Source organism: Dipodomys ordii, unplaced genomic scaffold, assembly GCF_000151885.1.
Source record: "Dipodomys ordii isolate 6190 unplaced genomic scaffold, Dord_2.0 Scaffold39, whole genome shotgun sequence".
Taxonomy (NCBI): Eukaryota; Metazoa; Chordata; class Mammalia; order Rodentia; family Heteromyidae; genus Dipodomys; species Dipodomys ordii.
In genome coordinates, this window is record NW_012267255.1 from 5878983 (window position 1) to 5901778 (window position 22796).

General features: G+C 34.2%; 1 protein-coding gene across 1 annotated transcript in view; it reads right to left on the reverse strand.

Annotated features, from left to right (window-relative positions):
* Positions 1-4265: 4265 nt before the first annotated feature.
* Ttll7 (tubulin tyrosine ligase-like family member 7) overlaps positions 4266-22796 on the reverse strand; it is an 88648-nt gene continuing 70117 nt past the window's right edge. Inside the window, exons 18-20 of the mRNA XM_013018190.1 lie at positions 21395-21555; positions 14189-14362; positions 4266-4640 (exon numbers count right to left, since the gene is read on the reverse strand). Of these exons, the coding sequence (XP_012873644.1) occupies positions 4514-4640; positions 14189-14362; positions 21395-21555 (462 nt within the window). The 3' untranslated portion in view covers positions 4266-4513. The remainder of the gene's footprint in view (positions 4641-14188; positions 14363-21394; positions 21556-22796) is intronic.

The following is a 22796-nucleotide window of genomic DNA, read 5'->3' on the forward strand; positions in this document are numbered from 1 at the left end:
TGTGTGTGTCTGTTTGCGCACGTACACAATTGTACACATGCATGTGCATGTATGTTAAGGAAATCGAACTAAGCATTTGATGACATATGGTAGCTTTCCTGTGTGAACTTTTATATTATAATAACATGTCTGAGTAACTGGAGTAATTTCACCATTGAGAGATCACGTGCTGGAGTATGACACCCCAATGCTAATTGCACATTGTGTTGACATTTCAAGCATATTTTCTACAACAACATTTGTATTCATAAACAGGTAGTAAAGCACAGGGGGATAATTTGAGTCATGATTCATGTTAACAAATGGATTGCTTTCAAGCTAATTCTCAAACCCAGACTCTTCTGCAGGCCCATTCGTATTCAGAAGCTGTAGTACATACAGCTGTTAGTATAGGGACTGACTAGTGCAGGGCCAAGGGCTGCTGCTATTTGAAAAAAAAAAAAAAACAGTATCATGATTATCCCACTACTTTTTGTAAGGTAAGTCTTCTCAGTAATTTAGGCGTTATTAGTCAAGCTATAATTGATGTGTTTATAATGCAATAGCTTATAAGCTAGTAACTGGGTAAGGGGAGGGGTGGAAGTAATTCAATAAACATTTTTAGTAAGCTCTTAAATAACCCAGTTAATACATAATGTGTTGTATATACTACTTAATGTATTGTATATACCATATCACTATTTATGATAGAGAAAACTTACCAAAATGGCAATGATCTCAAAGTGTGCAGATTTAATAACCAGTGTTTGTTTTTGTCTGGTATTTGTAGCCATGCGTCATGCTTTGCATGCCTATACCATTAATGTTTTCTTAGGAACAAGACATCAATTTGGTTCCTAAAACTCTCAGCCAAAAAACAGAACTTGATCCAATAAAGTATTTTATCTAGGTTTTATTGTTGCTCAGGCAAAATTACACAAACAAAATTCCAAGGAAATCAATTTTTAAAATGCATAAATTCTTTTGTCTTGACTTTGTCCATGCAAAGCTTCAAAGAGAATTTAAAGAAGGAAAAAGAAAAAGGAAAACAAAAAGAAAGCAGCATAAAGAAAAAAGTTTTCTCCATGAATATATTTCTAAATTTAAATTTATTTACAAGACATTAGTCCAAAATATTTATATATCTAATAATTAATATTTATATATCACTTGAAACTTACATTTCTTAAAATTAAAAGAAAACCAAATACTTAAAAATCACCAGATAAGAGATTAATTGTAAAGTTACACTTTTTTGTTATTAACTATTATATCCAAGTAAACTAAGATTCAAAATGTAAATTAACATTACAGAACAGAAAAGGAAAGCATCTTTTTCACTCTTGAGGTATTTCCTATTGTTTTCAAAAGAATATACATTTAAGAATTAATCAGTGCTTTACAGAGAGTTAAAATAATGAAAGGTAAGACCCTACTAGGTTTTTGGTACTCTTCAAAAAGTATTCTGTATTTGTTTAGAATGAGTTTGAAATGTTAAAGAAGAAAACATTGACGTTAATTTTTTAAAAATCTGAAATTTCAAATTGGCAGAATTCCATATTAATCCACTTTCCAACATAAAAAAAGAAAATTGAAACAAAATCTTCTTTTGGTCTAGATGTATCTACTTGTGCAAAAAGTATTAGGTGAAAATAAACAATACTTGAGCAGTTTTTGGTTTTTATTTTAAGGAAAAAACTAACGGTAACTTCTGTGTACTTTGGTCTAATTAGTCCTATGATAATTTTTATATATTTTTGCAGCTTATCAGGGATTTTTAACTATATCCCAGACAGAGACTATCATTGCTATTTCCCTATTTGATCCTATTACAATTTTGTACATTTAAGGTAAATAAAATGTTAGAAATAAAAGTTGTTCCAAATAAATTCAGTCCAAATCCAAATTACAACAGGACCTTCAACAAATTACAGAAATACATGATCACTCATCCACAAGACTGGATTATTCATTGGAAATCTAATCTGCAGCCTCAAACTATGTTTGTAGGTGATGATTTAAAGTAAAAAAGTTGTTTTTCTTAAATAATACAGGAAAGAATTCCAGGCTTACAGACTTAGAATCATTCCAGTCTTAAGATTTATCAAATGAGCAGGAGATTGTTTATGCATAACAAAATAAAAATAGGCTTTCATTGCAAGTAAACCAAATTCCCTTCAAAAAAAACCTCTAGTCAAATTAAGTAGCTATCAAATCAAGCTCTTTCTCTCCTAGAAGACAGAGACTTGTTCTATCATTTATGCTGAAATGTTTTAACCCTATAAGGAATGTTTTATATCTCCAAAACACTTCTATGGCCTTTGGAGACTCCCATGGGTCACTACTTTGTCTTCTCTTAGTTGTTCATTAGGGAATGGCACTACAACCACTGCAGGCCACAGCCTACCCGTAGTATTTGTAAATAATAAATACATGGCTTTTATTCACAATTTCATCATATCAAACTAGATCAGTATAAATAGGCAAATGTGGGCAAAAGAATGCTATTGCTTAAAATAAGGTCAGACTTAAGTAGACAGAAATGAAATTTGTTCATCAAAGAGCTGGATAGTTGCATACATTTACATTTACATCTTTTCTTAGCTGTATGTATGTGAGGAGAATTTCTCCCACTTTTGAATAGTCTTTTTCTTAACTAAAAAAAAATAATTCTTGTACTATTAAAGGCAGAAGTTTCAATTGTGAGTTAAGGCTGAAGCAAATGAATGGCCAACAAACTAAGTTGTGTTTGTTAGGAAGGAGCACTAATTTGTGATCCTCCATGATCACATTGTGAATTTAAGAGAAAAAGAACTAAAAATACTTTTAAAAATGCCTTACTTGTTGACCATTCTTACCGTGATTTTCTAATGTCCCATTTTAGGTTTTTTATCCTAAGAAACCTATAAAATATTTAAGAAGGTACAAAATGGCCCCCTAAAACTGACGCTGATTTCATCCATCCTGACAGATTACTGTCTTTCACAAAGACAACTACAGACTTGGTGTTGGTTGCACCAGTGAAGAAAGGTCTCCATTGGAACGTGGATGTTAAACAGTCATAATCAAATCATTAACAATTAAGTTGGGAAAGAAATGTATTCTTTTCTTCAGAATACATCCAAAAGGTGGTTTAAAAAGCAAACCATACATAGCTTACAACTTGGAGTTAAGAAGTATCCAGCCTGTGACCTAATCCAGAATAAATTCGCCTCCTCAGTCCCCTTTCTGCTTTGGGATCACATTTTGATTTACTGAAAAGAACTTTTAGAATATTCAACAGGGGCAAATATGGATGAAAATGGCAAATGATTATCATCTAGGAGAAAAACCACTGGGAAAAGAAGTTTAAGTAAATACTGTACTTTCTGAGTTCAATCAATGACAAGTGCTATCTGTATTTTTCTAAAAACCTGAGAACTCACTCATTGGTTTTGGAACTGCAAGCAAGAAAAGTAAGTAAACTGCTATGAAGCTAAAGGAAAGAAGTGTGAAACAGGAAGAAAACCTCATACTATATTTTGACATAAAAATAAAAAAAAATAAAATAAGCCAACTCAAGGCTGTATCAATGGCCAGTAACATGAGGTCACCGTAACCTGCTGTTCCCCAAGCATGTAGATTACTTTCTACATTCAAATGGGAAACTATGGTTATTAAGCTTTGCAATGGAACTTGCATTAAGAAACTTAAATCTATGAAAGATATATTTTACAAATAAAAACAAGTGGTATGAGACACAAAAGTCATATAGAAAGATTCTGTCATTGCCCTCGTTTTCCGTTGCTTGGTTTAACTTGCTATGATAAATAAAAATAAAAGCTATTTTTACACATTGTTTTTAACCATTTCGATTGTCTTCCATTTGAGATAAACATATAATCTTAATAGATGCTCACTGAAAACATACATTATTATGAGTAGCTAAATTTCCACAAGAAAATTTTGGAGTATCAGTTTGGGATATCATCTAGTACTTTACAGTGTGATATAATAATGATAAACCCATTTTATACTTAATATTATCACCAAGCAACACCAAGCTTCTAAATCGTCTAAATCTTTTGTGTTTCATTTTAAATGGAGACTATAAGTAAAAGAACTAATAAGATATTATACTACCAATTGTTTTTCAAGTCAAAAGTAATGTTACCTAGAAAATACATTAATGCTGTAACTGGATCTTAAAGATCAATTCTATTTCATATACTCTGCAGCAAAAATAACATTTCTAGTAGGAAGGGATTAATTATAAACCTAGCAAATTCTAGACATTCACATATTTATGTAAACAATTTTCAACATGGTTTATTACATTTCCAGAAAGGTTAGGCTTTATATACTAAGTTTCCTGCTAATTCTTCTTTCATATATTATAATAAATATATGTTATTGAAGTGCATGTATGTTTGCATTTTTACACCCATATATGTCATATATACATAAAACAGCACTTAATGGTAACTTTCTTTGCATGTTCAACTTAAGAAAATAAATGAATTGCTATTATGCCTATCTCATGGCAATCTTCCTTTCAGTTTAAAAAATGGCCATATCGAGGTGTAAACAACGCATTGGAGCGAGTCATTCCAGATGAACTGTATCTCATGTGGCAGCTTGGTGTTCTCATGAAGTATTGGGTACTTCCTGGTAGCAAATACCTAAACACAAAGTGCAATAGATCGTTACAGGCAAGTCACTGTTAGCTTCTCTAACCAAAGGGTTATATAATTAGTAATAATATGTTTTGCATAAAAATATTGCTATAACCAAGAATGCAATTTCATATAAAAGTTTCCTAACAAAAGTTGGGGAATGTCACAGAATTTCACTCAAAGAGTGATATTAGCATCCCAAAACCTCCATAGACTCATCATATTAAAAATTCTGTAAAACTATATGGGTTGATTTAGAATATATTATCAGTTCCTGTAAGTAATAGTTCCTTAAAACATGGGAAATGAGAATTTAATAAGAATTTGATAAGCCACAGTAAAAATAATTTTTTTAAGGATAACAATGACTGATTATGAGCATGAGTCACTGATGTATTGTTACTATTGTTAATCTCAAAGAAAAAGCTAAGGATTAACATTGATAACTACAGTATACATTTTATATTCTTAGACCATGTAGTGCTTATGAGTTCAAGTCACATGTAATATCACATGTGATATTCCCAGGTTTTAGAAAGACAGGATATACCATATAACATATCTATCAAGGCATCTCCAGATACATAAACTCCTCATAAACTATTATTATTTATTCAATAAAATACATGAATACTAACAGAAAAACAGACAAATAATAACTATAAGAAATTCATTCAATTTCAGTTCAGGTCAAATTTATCAACAAATGAGACCTTTTTAATTGAAAGCTTTAGAAATTGGGAATTTCAAGGAATAAATTGCAGACACTTCTAATCTCTTTTTCTCTGTAAACCCTAAATCAGCATTATGCCAGTACAATTTCATGTCTAGAGAGAAGTGTCAAGAAAAACTACATGAACAAATGCAAACTGACAATATTATTCCAAGTAAACATCTTAGGACTGAGGAAAAGCACACGTCATGAAATCTGCAGAGATTTGAGGAATTTCTGAGAGTAGAAGTAGCAGTAGAAGGAGACTGACAATTAGCAATGGTCTTGGAAAAATAATGGTACAGGATCAAATGATTTACTTTGCTGTCTTCATTGCTGTCTGATACTAGGATCATCCAGAGATAGTAATATAAGCCTACAGATGTATGAAAAAAGTGAAGGTCAAGAACATTATTAGCTGCCTGCCCTATGAGGTAAGTAATATTGGTACCTAGGATACCTCTTTGTCTATGAAAAATTAGATTTGAGTTGCTTCATATAAGTTTTGCAGGAAGTAATGAATTCATTATAATCAAACTGCATACAATATTCAGAATAAAATAGATTTTTCCATAATATCCATAAACATTATTTCATCATGAATTATCTAATAATATCCACTAAATCTTTTACCTAATATCACAAACTATAAATAATTGCTCAAATCATTAAGTTAATAGAGCAGTAAAACAATATACAACAAACTAAATTAAATCAAAATTCCATAATGGGTGATGAATAATGAAACAACTGGTTTTTCACATCACATATTATATAAATTATTTTCTTAATATTACTTGGGTAATTTATGTGGATTAATTATTATGTCAAGAGCTAGTGGAGTTATGATGATTAATCTGGTACCTTTTGCTATGAAACAAGCCTTGTCTTGCTATTTAGGGCAAAGGTACAAAATAACTAAAGTCTTCAATAAAAAGCACTATTTTGTATTACTAGAATTTTTCTGTTTCTAAAATGCATCAAGGATGGCCCTGATACTTATCCATTGAACAGAGTAACTTCTATGAACTTTTGTCAAAACCACTGCTATACAAACATTACCGTTAACATCTTAGTAATATTTGTATCAACTTCTTTTGATTTTTTGACTTAAAATTTTTTTTATTGTAAAGATACAGAGGGGTAACAGTTACATGAGTAAGGCAATGAATACATTTCCTATCAAGCATTGTTCCCCCCTCCTTTGTCTTTCCCCTACTATTCCTTCCCTCCCCACCTCCCCAGCTTCAACTTCTTTTGTTTTGAAATAGTCACTAAGTATAGTCTAGGTTGGCCTTGAACTCATGATCATCATTTCCAGTCTCACAAAAACTTTCAAATTCAAGATTTGCCAAACACACACAAAAATAATAACACAGAGTTCAGAATCACAGCTAACTCATACAATTACATAAATAGTATTTCCTATGAGCTCAGCACTATTGCAATTGCTTTACAAATATTAACTCATTTAGTTCCAATAATAATTCTGTAAGTAGATTTCAATCTTAACTACGCTTTGCAGATGAATAAATTTCATGAGAAATATGGGGAACAGAGGCCTTTACAATGGTCACCCAACTAATAAATGTCCAGGCAAGGACTCAAGTCTATGCAGCAGCTCCAGCAGGATGTCTCCTTGTGCTACCCTGCATTGTCCAGACCACTGCACATAACTGTCCTTGTATACAAAACTCAATTTCAGAACTGAGGGGTGGGAGGGAAGGGATGATAGGAGAAAAACAAAGGAGGAGGCAACAATGTTGGATAAGAAATGTACTCATTACCTTGCTCATGTAACTGTAACCCCTCTGTACAGTATTTTCACAATAAAACACAATTTAAAAAACTTGGGTACAATTATTGTATAATTGTTTCCACAAATATGAATAGTAAAATACCTAGGAAGTGGAAAAATATTATACTTGCCACAAGCCTAAACTTTTAAATAAAAGCAGAAGTCAAAATATTTTTGAGATAAATGAAAAAGAAGAAAGTATGAACTTTAAAAAGCATATGGAATTATGCTGCAAAAAAAGAGACCCACTTTGCCTACCTAAAGCATATGCTGTGAAATATTTGAAAGGTTTATAGACATATACAATAAATTATGTGCCTTCACATCTCCATTCATCTCTCTTGGGAGATCCCACACTAGATGAATATCAAAGACTATTTTTGAATTTTTTTGCAAGTAGACTTAAATAATACAACTTAATTTTTCTTAAACAGTTTATCTCAATGAAGTACTACAGACTGTCTAGAGTTTATGTGAAGCACAAAAAAGTGAAAAAGTTTGAAGCCTTATTTTGTTTTTCCAACTACTGGAACAAAAATAACTCATAAATACTATGTTCCTGGAGCAATCCCTCAAATGATTCTCTTTCCACAGACCCATCACATTTGTGGGAATATACCTACTTGAAACTGATCAATGTGGAATCTGTGTGTCTTTCATGGGGCAGCTTATTGCTGACAACAGAAGATAGCTAGAACATGAATCATTTCAAGAGCAGTACGGAACTAATCTTGATCTTCCTAGAATTGGATCAGGACCATGACTTCGTTCTAATAAACTGATGTTCCAGAATTTAGAGAATAAGGGAAAATAAAGGTCAACAGACTAAGTATCCTATATTTCTTGAAAACTTTTATTGCATTAAAATTATAGAATATAAGCAGGGCCTGTTAGTGCACACCTGTAATCTCAGCCCTTGAATTCAGGAGGCTAAGGCAGAAGAATTCCAGGTTCCGGGAATACCTGGGTGATATAGCAAAAAAAAAAAAAAAACAAGGTGGGAGACATAGAAAAAAAAAAGGAGTGGGATTATATAAGGTAAAAGTTTATTATTTGAACCACTATTAAGTGTACAATTCAGAAAATAAAATTCATTCACAATGTTGTTATAACCATTACTAGGAATTCCAGAACTTTTCATCTCCTCAAGCAGAAACTCTATACTCATTAAATATTAAATTGGTTTATTTTATTTTTTTATTGTCCAAATACCATACAGAGGGGTTACAATTACATGAGCAAGGTAATGAGTACATTTCTTTTATTTTTTTATTGTGAAAATACCATACAGAGGGGTTACAATTACATGGGCAAGATAATGAGTACATTTCTTATCAAGCATTGTAGCCTCCTCCTTTGTTTCCCCTTCCCATCCCTTCCCATCCCACCTCCATCCCCTGTCTCCCTTCTTCGGCGCCCCCCCTTCTCTTCCCCTCCCCCCCCATCAAAGTTGTAAAGTTTGTTTTTCGACATAAATTCTATACAGGTGGACCCATTGCAATAATGAGATGTACTAGACATTACGTCGAAAAGCAAACTTTAAATATTAAATTGTATTTGCCCTTCCCTCCTTCTGGATTAGGATGTAGCTCAGAAGTGGGTGGATAAGGTTCTGGGTTCAACGCCAAGCACTAAAAAAAGATTTTTTTTCCATTTCCTTCCTTCCTAACCCAGCCTATTAGACTTTCCTGACTGATTTTGGGTTGGTCTCTTTTACCTATCTCTTATCAGTGAAATTATAATGCTTGTCCTTTGGTTTCGGCTAATTGACTTAGAATGTTTTCAAGGCCTATCTTTGTCCTACCATCTATCAGATTTTGTTTTGTTTTGTGGTTTACTAATATTTCCATTGTAGGTACCTAGCATATTTTGTTACTCTATTCACCTGCTGACAGACATCTGAGTTGTTCCCAGCTATTGGCTACTGTAAACATGTTTCTATGAACACTGACACTCACATCTTTTTCAGTCCTTGCTTTTTAGTTTCTGAGTACATACTTAGCAGTGCAATTCCTAGATCATATGATTAATTTATATATAGCTTTTGCAGAAACTGCCAAACTATTTTCCACACCTGCCACACCAGCTACCACATCCTCCAAATCCATACCCTTGCTGATTTGTAATACTTTGCATTCTTATGATAAAATCCATCTTAATCGATGTATATTGCACTGTGATTTGAATTTTGGTTGTGTGTGTGTGTGTGTGCGTGCACGCACGCGCACACATGTGCTCAGGCACGCGCCAATCCTGAGGCATGAACACAGGGCCTGGGTCAAGGCTAGCACTCAACCATTTTAGTCACAACTCCATTTATTACTTTTCTTTTCTTAAAAAATTTTGGTGGTTAATTAGAGATAATAGTCATATGAACTTTCCTGGCCTGGATGGACTTGAACCACAATCCTCAGATCTCAGCTTCTTGAGTAGGTAGGATTGAAGAGATGAGCCACTGGTGCCAAGCTGAACTTTGATTTCTGAGGGAAGGATTGTAAGCCCTGGTGAGTACTACCTCAAAATACTTGCATATTGGTAAAAGTGAAGTTATGGTTAAACCACTGGGCCCTCTATGCACCTCAGTTTTCTCGGCTGTGAAAAAAAAGCTAACTGATATGCTTGCCTCATACAGAGTTGAGCCAATAAAAGAATTTATAAAAATGAAGTATTATGTATCATATATACATATATATGTATCATATATGTATCATATATATATAACCAGCTGTCTTACTAGCTCAATAGCACCATCAAACTATCTTAGCTTAAGGCTATGGATGATACCTACTAGTTTCTTTTTTTCTTTTTTCCTTTACTTTTCCATTTACTTTCTCTTTTCCTTCAAGTTTTTATTTTCATTTTTGCATTACATTATTATAGGATTTAGTAGATAATAGGATATACCATTTATGATTTTATTTTAAGATTGTCTTACCTATTCTTAACACATTTTTTGTATTGTAAGTATAAGAACAAGTGTTGGCTTCTTTCATCACCAAAAACCAAACAAAAATAAAAATCTGCTGCAAATTACACTATGATTACATTGAATTAATAGAAATAGGGAGCTATGTAGAAAAGTCATATTAATAATAGTGATTCCAATGACAAGTAAGGTATTCCCTTTTTTTACCCTTTTCTTGAATATACCTCTTGCACATTTGTTGTTAGATATATTCTAAGTATTAAATATTCTTTTGAGTTATTGAAAAAATTATAGGTAAAATTTAACATTATAGCTGTTTATTGTTAATATAGTAAATTATATTTGAGTTTCTTATACTGACTCATCAGAGTTGTTAAATTTTCCTGATTTATCTATGGATTTATTTATATTTAATATGATATATTTAATATGATAATATTTAATATGATCAAAATCATATTAAGTAACTAGTAATAAATTTTAGTTCTTTTTTCAAACCTCATGCTATTCATTTTTCTTGTTGTTTTTGTGTTGTTTTCCTCATTGAAATAGCTAGAACCTCTAGTACAACTCTGAGCAGAAGTAGTGAATATAGTCAATATCATCATGTTCATTTGAAAGGGAAAACTTCCAACATTTCAATCTTAATGTATGTTTGTTATAACATTTCTATAGCTATTGTTTATTGAACTGGGATTTCTTTATTTTCTAGCTAGCTAAGCAGTTTATAAAATATGAATCTATACTGCAGTCCATTGAGTGGTTTGTCTTCTGAAATAATCTTCTATTCCATGAACACTGCTTAATCATATAGACTGTCTTTAAACTGATACAATAAGCAGAGGTTGGTCATGAGCCATTATCCTATCCTCTGGGTTCCCTTTGCTAATTCTTGGTTTAGGAATTTTCCTTCTATGTTTAGGGAGAGAGCTAACATTCATTTCCTTTAGGTTTTGTATCAGTGGAACATTAGTCTCATAAAACAATAGAAGGATGCTTCTCTTTTTCCGTTCTCTAGAAGGGTTTGATAGAATTGACATGTTAAACCATGGAAACCTGGTGGCTAAAATGTAGCTTAGAGTTCCCAGTTTCTCCAATGAATATGGAGCTGGTTGCAAGTACTCTTGAATTCTAGAACAGTGTGAGAGAGTGTGTGTGTGTGTGTGTTTCCAATTGACCATCTTGTTTACACAACAACTGTATTTGCTTAGTTATTATAAGCCTACATATAAGAGTGGCTTTGAACTTGTTGTGCTTATTATTTTTATGACATTAAAAGATGAAGACCACTCTCTTCCATGTAATTAATACCATAAACTCATTAAAATCTCTTAGGAATTATTTCTCACATCTTTGATATAAATTTGACATCAATTTTATTTTATTATTCTTATTTTTAAAATAAATTAGTCAAAATGATATTTACTTATGAATTATTTAGGTTTACCTCATAAATATAACTATTTTTATATTTATTTATAATAAATATTTATTTATAAATATAAATTCATATGTACACTTCACAAGTAAAAGTACTATATTAAGAGGTTGAGATTTTAATATAAAGTAAAAAATGTTATAGATTCATCTTTCTTATCCATGAGAGAAAAATTAACTTTTTAATGGAAGAATGTGAGTTAATTTACTTGAGCTTTGATAGCTAGATATCCATGAAAAAATAATGTTTATTTCCCTCTACTTCTTAGGTTTCCAAGTAGAACTAACTTCCAGGAGTGGAAACTTCCTGGCCTCTTTACCAGGACTGAGTTACCTGATTAGCATTAAAAAGAAAGAGTTCCACATGGCTCAGCCCTTGTGCAAGGGGATGCATGCTCACCTGCCCCACTGCCATCACTAAAGGACCAGACTTTATCTTCAGATATTGGTAATGGATAGCTTGGGTTGATCCAGCTCTGCCTTGGAATGGATAAGTTTAATTCTGGAATTCATTCAATATTAGAAAACTCATTAGGCTCATATCTATACCAAGTTCCCAAGGTAATGTTGATCAGAAACAATGCTACATTTTGTGATAATCTGCCTGACTCTTGTATTTCTCTCTCAGAGATTATGAACTTTGGCAGCAATGAAGAATGATGCCTCAAAATTCTTATACTCACAATACTGGAGTCATCTGAGCACTTAATCAGAAGTCCAGAACTTAGGATCAGGGATGACTGAGTTATTCCGGAGGAGAAAATCAAAGACCTAAACCACTGTAAACCTAACTCTTAGAATAACCAGGAGAAATCATCTGATTTGCCTTTCCACAAGCTACATGATTCACCAATAGAAACTGGGATACAAATTCTGGTATGGCAAGAATGATAATGCAGGGTCTGAATGCATTCTTTTCCTTGTAGCAGAATTTATAGTTTGCCTGATCATCCTTTAAAGAGAAGGTCTTCATTTATGTTATTATATTTAAACAATCTGTCTCTTTTAAATCACTTTGAACTATCACTAAAAGTAAATTTTACTTAAATAATTTGCAACAGCCAAAGCATAAAAGTTGTGCAACATCACTGATGTTTATGAAATTAAAATAGTTAACTTTATCTCTTCCATTGCTGTTATCAGTTATTATTTGAAGACGAGTTAAAAAGGTTAGAGATCCTGCAAGAGTACAAGACAGAATCCACAACAAACACTGCTTAAAAATACCTCAATGTTTTTGTGGAAAAAGATTCAGTACTGTTGTACTATTACAGGTCATTTTTGGAGAAAGTGAACTTTTAAGATGCACCCTGAAATCCTTTTAATAAACGGATGAATGTCTAGCTGTTTCAAAAAGAAAATCCAAGCTAGACTTAGTACATTAATCTCATTTATTCAACCCTTAACTGACTTTTTCCTTCTCTTATTTAGTTTTACAAAGTTATGGCTTATATTCTTTTATCTCAAATACTATTATAATTTACACATGATATAACTGAATTTAAATAGTCTTCTTTAATTCTAATAGAAATTACAACTCTTCTCAGAAATTCTGAAGTGTACTTATCATGTGATTTTTCAGCTTAAAAATATTTTTTTTCTTACTTTTGGAAAACTACCTATCTTGACTGAACAACATTCATAACACTCGATTCTGAAATGGAATGTGACAAAACTTCACCTCGCACAGATCTGCTTGGTGATGAAGGAAGGTAGCAGAGGCATACTGAACAATAAAATTAAATCAAAGGCATCTTCCACACTGAAGTAGGCTCAAGGATAAATGCTGAAATATCCCTATTGGGGAACAAAAGTTAAATTCGTTACTATAATTTAATATTCTTCCTTAATTTGTTTGTTTGCTTCTTTGTTATGGGTAGTGCTAATGCCTTGCACTTGCTAGGCTGGTATAATATCACTGAGCCTTGCACCTCCAGCCTTCTTTTCTTTTCTTTTTTTGCAGGGGAGGAGGGAGTTCTGGTTATTTTCAGGTAGGGTCATGCTTCCTGCTGAGGTACATGCCTACATTCCTGAACTGCAGTCCACTTATTTTAGGCTTCCTGTCATTGCTGGAATGACAGGTGCACCACTACATCCTGCTTAGTTTCCCTCTGTTGGGATGAACTATCACAGATTTTTCTTCCCAAGCTAGCCTGGAACCATAATCCTCCCCATTCTCAGCCCCTCAAGTAGCTAGAATTATTAGTGTGAACTAGCAGTGCCTGGCTCTCAGTGGGCTTTTAAAAGAAGAAGTATGTAAAGCAAATGAGTTCATCTCTATCACCTCAAGTTTGTAATGGCTAACTCCACTCAGTCACTTAAAAGGGAAATAGTGTGTTAATTAAAAGGATTTTTTGGGGGGGTCCAGTCGTGGGGCCTGAAGTCTGGGCCTGGGCGCTGGCCCTCAGCTCTTCAGCTCAAGACTAGCGCTCTACCACTTGAGCCACAGCACCACTTCCAGCTTTTTTCTTTTTGCTTATGAGGTGCTGAGGAATTGAACCCAGGGCCTCATGCATTCAAGGCAAGTGCTCTACCACTGAGACATACATGGTGGACATGTATGAGTTTTCATGTTTTAGATGTTTCTCTAGCTATGGAAGCAAAAAGAGATTCAGTTGCAAGCTGTGCTGTGGCATTCCTTTAAATAAAATTCCCAGGATCTAGAGAACAGAAATCAGTACCTGGAACTTCCCCAGTCAAGACCAAAGCCTGACAGTGATCCTCTTGTGTCCATCGTGTATTTGTAAACCACTAGCAGGCACTGTTTGCAAAGCTCCACCAGGCGCTGACAACATTGGAGCTGTAAAGGAGTCACCACCTCAGGGCTTTTACTGAATATGCTCTCCCAAGAGGATCTGTTGGCATAGAAACAGACATGACTTCATGTTTGCTGTTAAAAATGGTAACCAGTTATAGCACTCACTTAGCAACAAATCCAGAAAGAAAAGCAGAAATGGTCTGTAGTCTTGATGGACATTTGAAAGATACAGAAATACATAGACATTAGAAAATAACCTTTATAGTTGAAAATCTTAACAACTAATTTATATACTCTGTGTCTTTAAAGCTTTTGGTGCTACCAAACCATAGGTAGCTAAAAACATGGTGTGTCAACACCTTCTAATTACTAATTACTCTGTGTTGTGTTAAAGTGTTCTTAAATGTTCGGCAAAACTTCTTAAAATTTAATTTTTATTTTCTTGAAATCTTTATCTTAACATTAATAATAATCTCACAAAGGGATTAAAAAGTTGCTGCAATTTAGTTTATAATTGCTGTCCCATAAGAGAATTAAGATTTAAACACTTGATTATGGCCACTCCTTTTCAAAACATTCTCATACACAATTATGTCCTCGATAGGTATTCCTAGGACACAGGCTGTACTCGAGAGGTATATGTTACCTCAGGAAGGACTGACCTCCTGCAGTCCCAGCATTGTACTTCATCCTTCAGCATGATAAGTTTCTTCTGAAGCAGGCGTAACTCACATTCATGGCAAACCCCAATTGTTCATGCACACAGGTGTTTGAAGGTGCTTGTGTATGTGTTAATATTAAGAGTTCTTAAGATCATCACCATGGCTTAAATCGGAAAACACCTCAGCACTAAAGATGAAAGAAAGGGGGGTGGGCAGAGAGAAGACAAAAAGAGGTACAGAGATAGAAACAGAGACAGAGATGGAGAAAGAGACAAAGACAGAGAGATACAGACAGAAAGAAAGAGAGAGACAAGAGACAGAGATGGAGACAGAAGCAGAAAGGCATATGGAAACAGACAGAGACATATTCCTTAGTGTTAAGGAAAGTCTTTATAAGCCTTGAAGAAAAAGTGGTTAGAGACTTGGTAATAGTTCAAGTCTCACTTTACATAAACTAATTATGTAATTCTCAGAGGAGAAGAGAGTAATTTTTCACAAAAGAAAAAGAATTAAGAAAAAATGTTTCCTAAAAACCTGTACGTCCCAATGAGAAATTCAAAGACTCTATTTTTCAACCTTGTGTAAATATTTGGTATATTTGAAATTAAAGAAAAGGCTTTAAGCACTCAAATTTTTGCTTCATTGAGTTTTTGTTTATTTGGTTTTACTAGAGAGGCTACTCTTAATTTTTAAGGGCCAAGATGGTCTCACAAAGATAGCATGTCATTAGTGAATACATTTTCCTAAACAAGATAAAGAAACAAATTTTCCCTCCATGTTTTAACATGCTTGGGTCCAAATATGATACTGTTTTTTTCTTAACAAAAGAATAAACATTTTTATTCAATAAACAATTATATGCTAAATAAACAAATTAAATTCAAATTATTAGCATATGTAAAAAATACTTAACAAATGTATGTATGCATTTACACACATAGATATATAGAAAATGTCATTTTACTTAATTCACCCAAGAAAAATATTGGAGAAAATATATTAGGGAATGTGTTTATAATTAATATGTCATAATCCAGCATAAACATGTATATACATGTCACAGAAAGCACCATATTGTGTTGTTGCTTCCCAGTACTTTTCTCTCTACTAGAATTCTGATTATGCTTATGAAAGTTTACCCTCCATTTTTGAGGGTGATGGATATTTTTTTCTTCATACTTTGGTGCTATTTGATTACAAATCACTACTATTAAATCACCCCAATTCAAATAGGAGTTTAGAGATGAAAAATAATAAATAAAATGGGAGAAAGAATAGGAAAATGGAAGTAAGATAAGAAGTCTTCTTTAACACTAATTGGATGTAACTTTCGGGATAATATCTAAGTTAGGATCAGTTCTGGCTACTCATTCTCTCATTCTTTTTTTTTTTTTAATTTCCAAATAAATATGTAAACCAAGTTCCTACACTAATACTTATTTCTTTCTTGACTCAAGCTGAGTGGATCCACATTGTGCCCCCACCTCCTTACCCACCACCTGGCATTGCTGAGTACATGTGAAATGTCTCCATATAACTATAGCATCTCTACAATCAATGTGAACAACACAAAGTTCCCTCAAACATTGAGTGGAGATAGATATACGTAAAAATACCAATGCTTGTATCCAAGAACCCAGGTTCTTATCTGCCTCATTTCTGAATCTAAATTCCAAAGAGAGAGAAGCACTAAAATAAGTGAATTCCAAAGAAACATTAAATGATATTAAAGGTTCTTCTGGGCTCTCCCTAATCCACAGAGAACTAGGAAAGGAAATGGCTTAAATAACTTTTATTTAGAGATATAGTGGTAAGAGACTGAATACTGAATACTTCTTGACAACGCCCAGGAATTAATGAGATCAAAGACTTAAAAATTCTAAAATAATTCAATAATCCAGTAACTTTCACCATGTTACATTAAAAACATCGAATAAGGAAATTATGTAAGGCACGAAAGTGACTCATTTCTTTTGTCTCTTAAAAGTTTTAATAAAGGAGTGGCCTGAAAGCAATAATATATCTGCAATACATATTCTGCAATAATATATCAACTGAACGAATAACCATCAAAAGAAAGACGAATGAACTAACATACTAAACAAGGACATGCCCAGATGAGATGATTTCAGAACAGGAAAGTTCAGCTTTCTTTTTTCAAGTTCTGTAAAATTTGCTTTTACCATAAGATTCTATTTTTTAAAGCCTTTTTTAACAAGATAAATTCTTACAAGCAAATACTTTTGGCTGGAGTCCAAACTAGATTCTCCTCTTTGGGGATTGATTGTTTTGGGGAAGGTTTTGACTGCAGAAGGTTTTGTGTGTGTGTGTGTGTGTGTGTGTTGCTGTTTGTTTATTTGTTTGTTTGTTTCCTGGCATGTTACTCCCTGTCTCCTCCTCTCTGTTTAAGCTGTTAAACTCCCCCAGGTTTCAGCTTATCTGTCACTTCCCAAAGTCACTTTTGGTGAGCCTTCAGGCATGAGTTTTAGTTTACAGAACCCTAGACTTCCCTTATCCCAATGAAATATGGCAGCACAACTTTATTCATGAAGATCCCCAGAGCTAGTCCCACAGAGCGATCACGGTCAGAATGTGAGGCACCTCACACTCTGCAGGTCTGCATGTGACTGAAGGGTTCTTGGGCAAGGGCATCAGCCTTGAAGAAGAAAAGACAGGGATAAGGGTATTTTCTGTTTGATGCATCAGCAACGCCCCCTGGGCTAGTTCTAGAAAACCTACCACAAAGAACTACAGTCCTCTTTGATGTTTCTGGAGGTGAACAGGGACAGTTTTGTTCTTTTCTTGGGTATGCTGACAGAGACAGGAGTCAAGTTAGCCCAGAGTCACTTGGATTATATATTTTTAAATATTGTACACCTAAAAGAAAGCTACACCTTATATTTAGAACTATTCCTTGCCTTACAGGCCATTTGACCAAAAGTTAAAGGATTATATGTTATGAAGAAAAAAATCAAAGGAAATACAAAAAGTCCTACTTTGGATTGCAATCTCACAGAAGAAATCTGGACATTTTTCCCTTACAAATCAGACTTCCTCTATTTAATAGACTGCCTTTCAACTTCTTCCAGGGACTCATATCTTTGCTGCTCAAATGTAAAATTCAGATCTAGACCCATGCTATCAAGGTCTAGCTACCAGCCACACATGGCTATTTGAATATTTGAAATGCTCCTAATTTGAACTGAGATTTCTTGTATGTGTAGAAGGTACATCAAAGATTTAGAATGAAAAGAAGATACAATATATATGAATTTTCTGTTTATTGCATGTTAAAATGGACATATTTTCACTCTATTGTACTGAATGAATGCTTTAAAAAGAAAAAAAGATTGCCGGCATTGGTGGCTCACACCTGTAATCCTAGCTACTCAGGTGGCTGAGATCTGAGGATCGAGATTCAAAGCCAGCCCAGGCAGGTCCACGAGACTCTTATCTCCAATTAACCACCAGAAGACAAGAAGTGGCCCTGTGGCTCAATTGGTAAAGCACTTGCCTTTAGCTGAAGAGCTGAGGGACAGTGCCCAGGCCCAGAGTTCAAGCCCCACAGCCAACATAAAAGAAAAAAGAAAAAGAAAAACACACTAAAAAAGGGCTATATATTAACTACAAATGACTTAAAGGACAAAGTAGAACTATACGAGATCCAAACAGAGGATCAAGCACAAACAGTATTATATGATTTCATAGTGAGGCCTAGCAAATTCATTGGTACAGCTGCAAAATAAAGCTTGCGGCTAAACTCACCTCTTCAAACCATCAGTTGAAACAGAGAGTCAAGTCTCATACTAGACTCAAATGACTCCTGCTCCATCTACTAAGGCATAATGAACTAGAAGGAAGTGGGCTAGTGGTATGGGGCTAGCTTGCCAAACATTGGAAAATCTCCTTAGGGAGAGAATCCGTTGCTTGGGCTCTTGACTTAGACCACCTGGGTATAAATTCAGGCTCACCCAATTTCCATGGGAACTTAGGAAAGATCCAAACTTTATGCTTCAATTTCCTCATCTGTCAAGTAAGAATGATGACAGTTTACTCAAAAGTACTTTTGTGGAGATTATACAGATATTTACCATGCAAGACAATGACAGTCACTTAGCCTTTAATAAGCATGGCCTCTTATCACGATCATACTAGAATTAAAAGATAAACACTAGGAAAATCTATAAGAGTACTATGCTGGGAACAGAAGACAAGAATTCTCACTCGAGATAGAATATGTTCACAAAAACAACTTAATAAAGAAGCAAGGAAGAATACATTACAGGTAGAGTTAGGTTCTGATAGTTTACCTTTGATTCAAATCTACCAGTACTAATTTCAATAACAAACTGTCTCACTTCTTCTACTGTTAGGAAGTAGCATATATAGCATCAATCCAACAGACCAAACAAAGAAAAAGAATGTTGATTAGGAGTCCAACTAGGGAGAATTTTCATAGAGAGCCATCAATGAAAGGGCTGTACAATATAGTTCAAATATTTCCCTAAAGTCTCTGTAGAAATAAATTTACAGCCAACATTATTCTCATATTTCACCACAGCCCAGAGTGCTTTGTTTAGTGGTGAGGCATCGGAAAATGGTGTGGTATCTATGTCAGATGGCTAGAATATGTAAGTGGACACTTGGATCATTTCAGAACTGAATAGTCTGCTAAAGTTTTATGAAAGATCTATGGTGGAGTCTACATCTGTCTTCACTAAAGATTCAAAACATATAGGCAGAACACTTTTTAGAATATGTAGAAAACAATGAGCTATTGATCTAGAGTGGAGATCAATAGGAAAGAAAGAGAAAGAAGATCTGAGAAGAAAGAAGAATCAGAGTATGGGAAACCTTATTTTTGTAGATAAGAAATTTTCACTTTGATGGTAAATGAGGAAAATCACTGGATTTGGGAAAATAAACTTCACAATAAGATGAATAGAGGAAATGAAACACTGGAGGCAGAAATCCTCAGAAACCTTTTCAGTTTACTTGGTCCTTCTACCACAAAGGATCCTTATTTGTTTTTTTTTTTTTTTTGGTCCGGTCGTGGGGCCTGAATGCTGGGCCTGGGTGCTGTCCCTCAGCTCTTCAGCTCAAGGCTAGCGCTCTACCACTTGAGCCACAGCATCACTTCTGGCTTTTTTGTTATGTGGTGCTGAGGAATCGAACCCAGGGCCTCAGGCATGCAAGGCAAGCGCTCTACCACTGAGCCACCTTCCCAGCCCCACAAAGGATCCTTATATGAAATCCTATCACACTTCCTCTGTGCCTCTTTTATAATTACAATGCTTTTTATATATCATGTTTCTTCAGTTAAAGACTTTTGAGCTTATTGGTTAACAGCATAACTCTGGGGTCAAAGTTAACTGAGTTCAAATCCCAGCTCCTTAATATCTATCTGCACCTTGGTTTCCTTATCTATAAGAGGGAGAAAATAAAGAACCTGATTCAAAGTAATATCCCGAGGATTAAATAAGTCACTTAATACAAGTTTAGTCAAGTGTCTCAACAACACCCAGTACACAATGGCTGTTATCATTAAGTTTCCTAACATTAAGGGCAGAAGTTTCAACTTTTTATCTCCAAAAATATCTAACAGAATAGAAAGAATTTGTTAATTGCTAAAAGAATGAATAACAACAATCTACCCTACTCATAGTGGAATAGAGCTAATAATTTAGTTAGGATAGTAACTGAGAAAGAAGATATCACACAAATATCAAGCCTGTATGATTAGGAGAATAGCAAAGAAGGTAGGAAGAAAGGGAATTTTTAAAAACAAAAGGGCTTAGAATGTTTTTGCTGTTGTTGTCATTTGTTTTGTTTGTTTGTTTTGCTCTAGGCTAGTGCCCTACCACTTGAGCCAGAGCTCTGCTTCTGGCTTTTTGGATGGTTAATTGGAGATAAGAGTCTCTTGGGGTACTTTTGAACCATGATCCTGTTTGCTGTTTATTCTTTGGAAATGGAGTTGTGTGAACCTTTTTGCCTAAGATTAGCTTCAAACCTCAATCCTCTAGATCTCAGTCTCCAAAGTAGCAAAGATCACAGGCTTGCACCACTACTGCATAATGATTTAGTTACTTTGGGAACAAAATGGCAGCAAGTGACAGCAGCTTCACCAGCACTGGGATTCTGGAAAGATGCCACGGTTTTAGAAATCTGCTGCATTAACAATAGGAGAATTTTTAAGATACTGATTCATAATTGAAATTTTTCACTTGTTAAGATTATCTTTTCTATGCTAAATTCATATTAGTCACATGGTGTTAGGTTCAAATAAAACATCTTGTCCAAATCAATTTAATTGATATATATTATTGAGTACTAACAATTACATTCAATTAAAAAAGCAAACATTCATTTTTAAATGATTAGAAAATGCAACCATCTTACTGAGCTACTTCTATAACTAGATAGTAAAATTTAAAAATTACAATAGCAAAAAATAACTTTAAACTTACCCTGAATCACAGAAACAGCTCCACAATCCTTGGCCATGACTCCAGAGTAAGCGATTAAAAACCCGGTTGAAAATCCGATATAAACTAACTTCCTCAACATCAGGTACCTTCCAGATGCGAGGAAGAACTGTTCGGACACTTGATTTTACTATGTCCAAAACCTAGTGAAAAACAAACAAATAAGTGCTTAAAGTCTAGTTAAAGTATATTTAACATTCAAAGATGAATATAGTCAGTTCGTACACATGGCTCATGCTGAGATCTGAGGATCAGGGTTTGAAGCCAAGCCTAGACAAGAAAGTTCATAAGATTCTTCAATGGACCACAAAGAAAAAAAAAGCAGAAGTGGAGCTGTGTCTCAAGTGGTTAGTACTAGGCCTTGAGCCAAAAAACTCAGGCCCTGAGTTCAAACCTCGGGACTATAACATGTACACACCGAAAATGAATAATGTAATACACTAAGAAGTGCAAAAGTGAATCTATGCACTTCATGATGCTCTAGATAGGTGAGACCATTGGGGTAAATAAAGATTTCAAATAATAGTCTTTATCATGAAGTTGGATCCTTTCTTCAGTCAATTAATAAAACTCAACCTGAAAAGATTCCTCTTAAGTATTAAAAACTGAGCTACTAAATATGTTAATGAAAGTATGGAACTTTTAGGGCCTGGGTTAGCAAAAGATTACTTGAAGCTAGGCGCTGGTAGCTCACGCCTGTAATCCTAGCTACTCAAAAGGCTGAGATCTGAGGATCTCTGTTCAAAACCAGCCCGGGCAGAAAACACCGTGTGACTCTTATCACCAATAAAACACTCAGAAAACCGGAAGTGGTGCTGTGGCTCAAGTGGTAGAGCACTAGCCTTGAGCTGATGAGCGAAGAAGAAGAAGGAGGGGGAGGAGGAGGAGGAAAATGAGGAGGAGGAGGAGGATAAATAGCAGGAGCAGGAGGAGGAGGAGGGAAGAAAAAGAAGAAGAATAGAAAATGAAAAGATTACTTAAGTCACATAAAGTTGTCAACCATGAAAGATTAATATGTTGGATTGTATCTTGAACTTCTTGGTATCTTAAAAAAATGACAACTTATAAACAGGGAAAATATACTTAAAACATATATACTTGACAAAAGATTAGTATCAAGAATATATAAAGGATTCCTAATAAATTATTAATATAAATCTCAGGAACATTTTGATTAAAAACTTATATATAAGGGGGGGACCAAGATGGCGACGGGGCAGTAGGGAAACGCCACAGCTCTCTCCAACCAAAAAGAGAGTTCGAGTTCCAACGCTTAATCTCCCCAAGAGACCGACAACAACAAAAAGACGAACACTCAGAGAAAAACCAGAGGTGAGAAATAACAAAAAAAGAAAGAGAAGAAAAGAATTTCAGAACAGAGAAG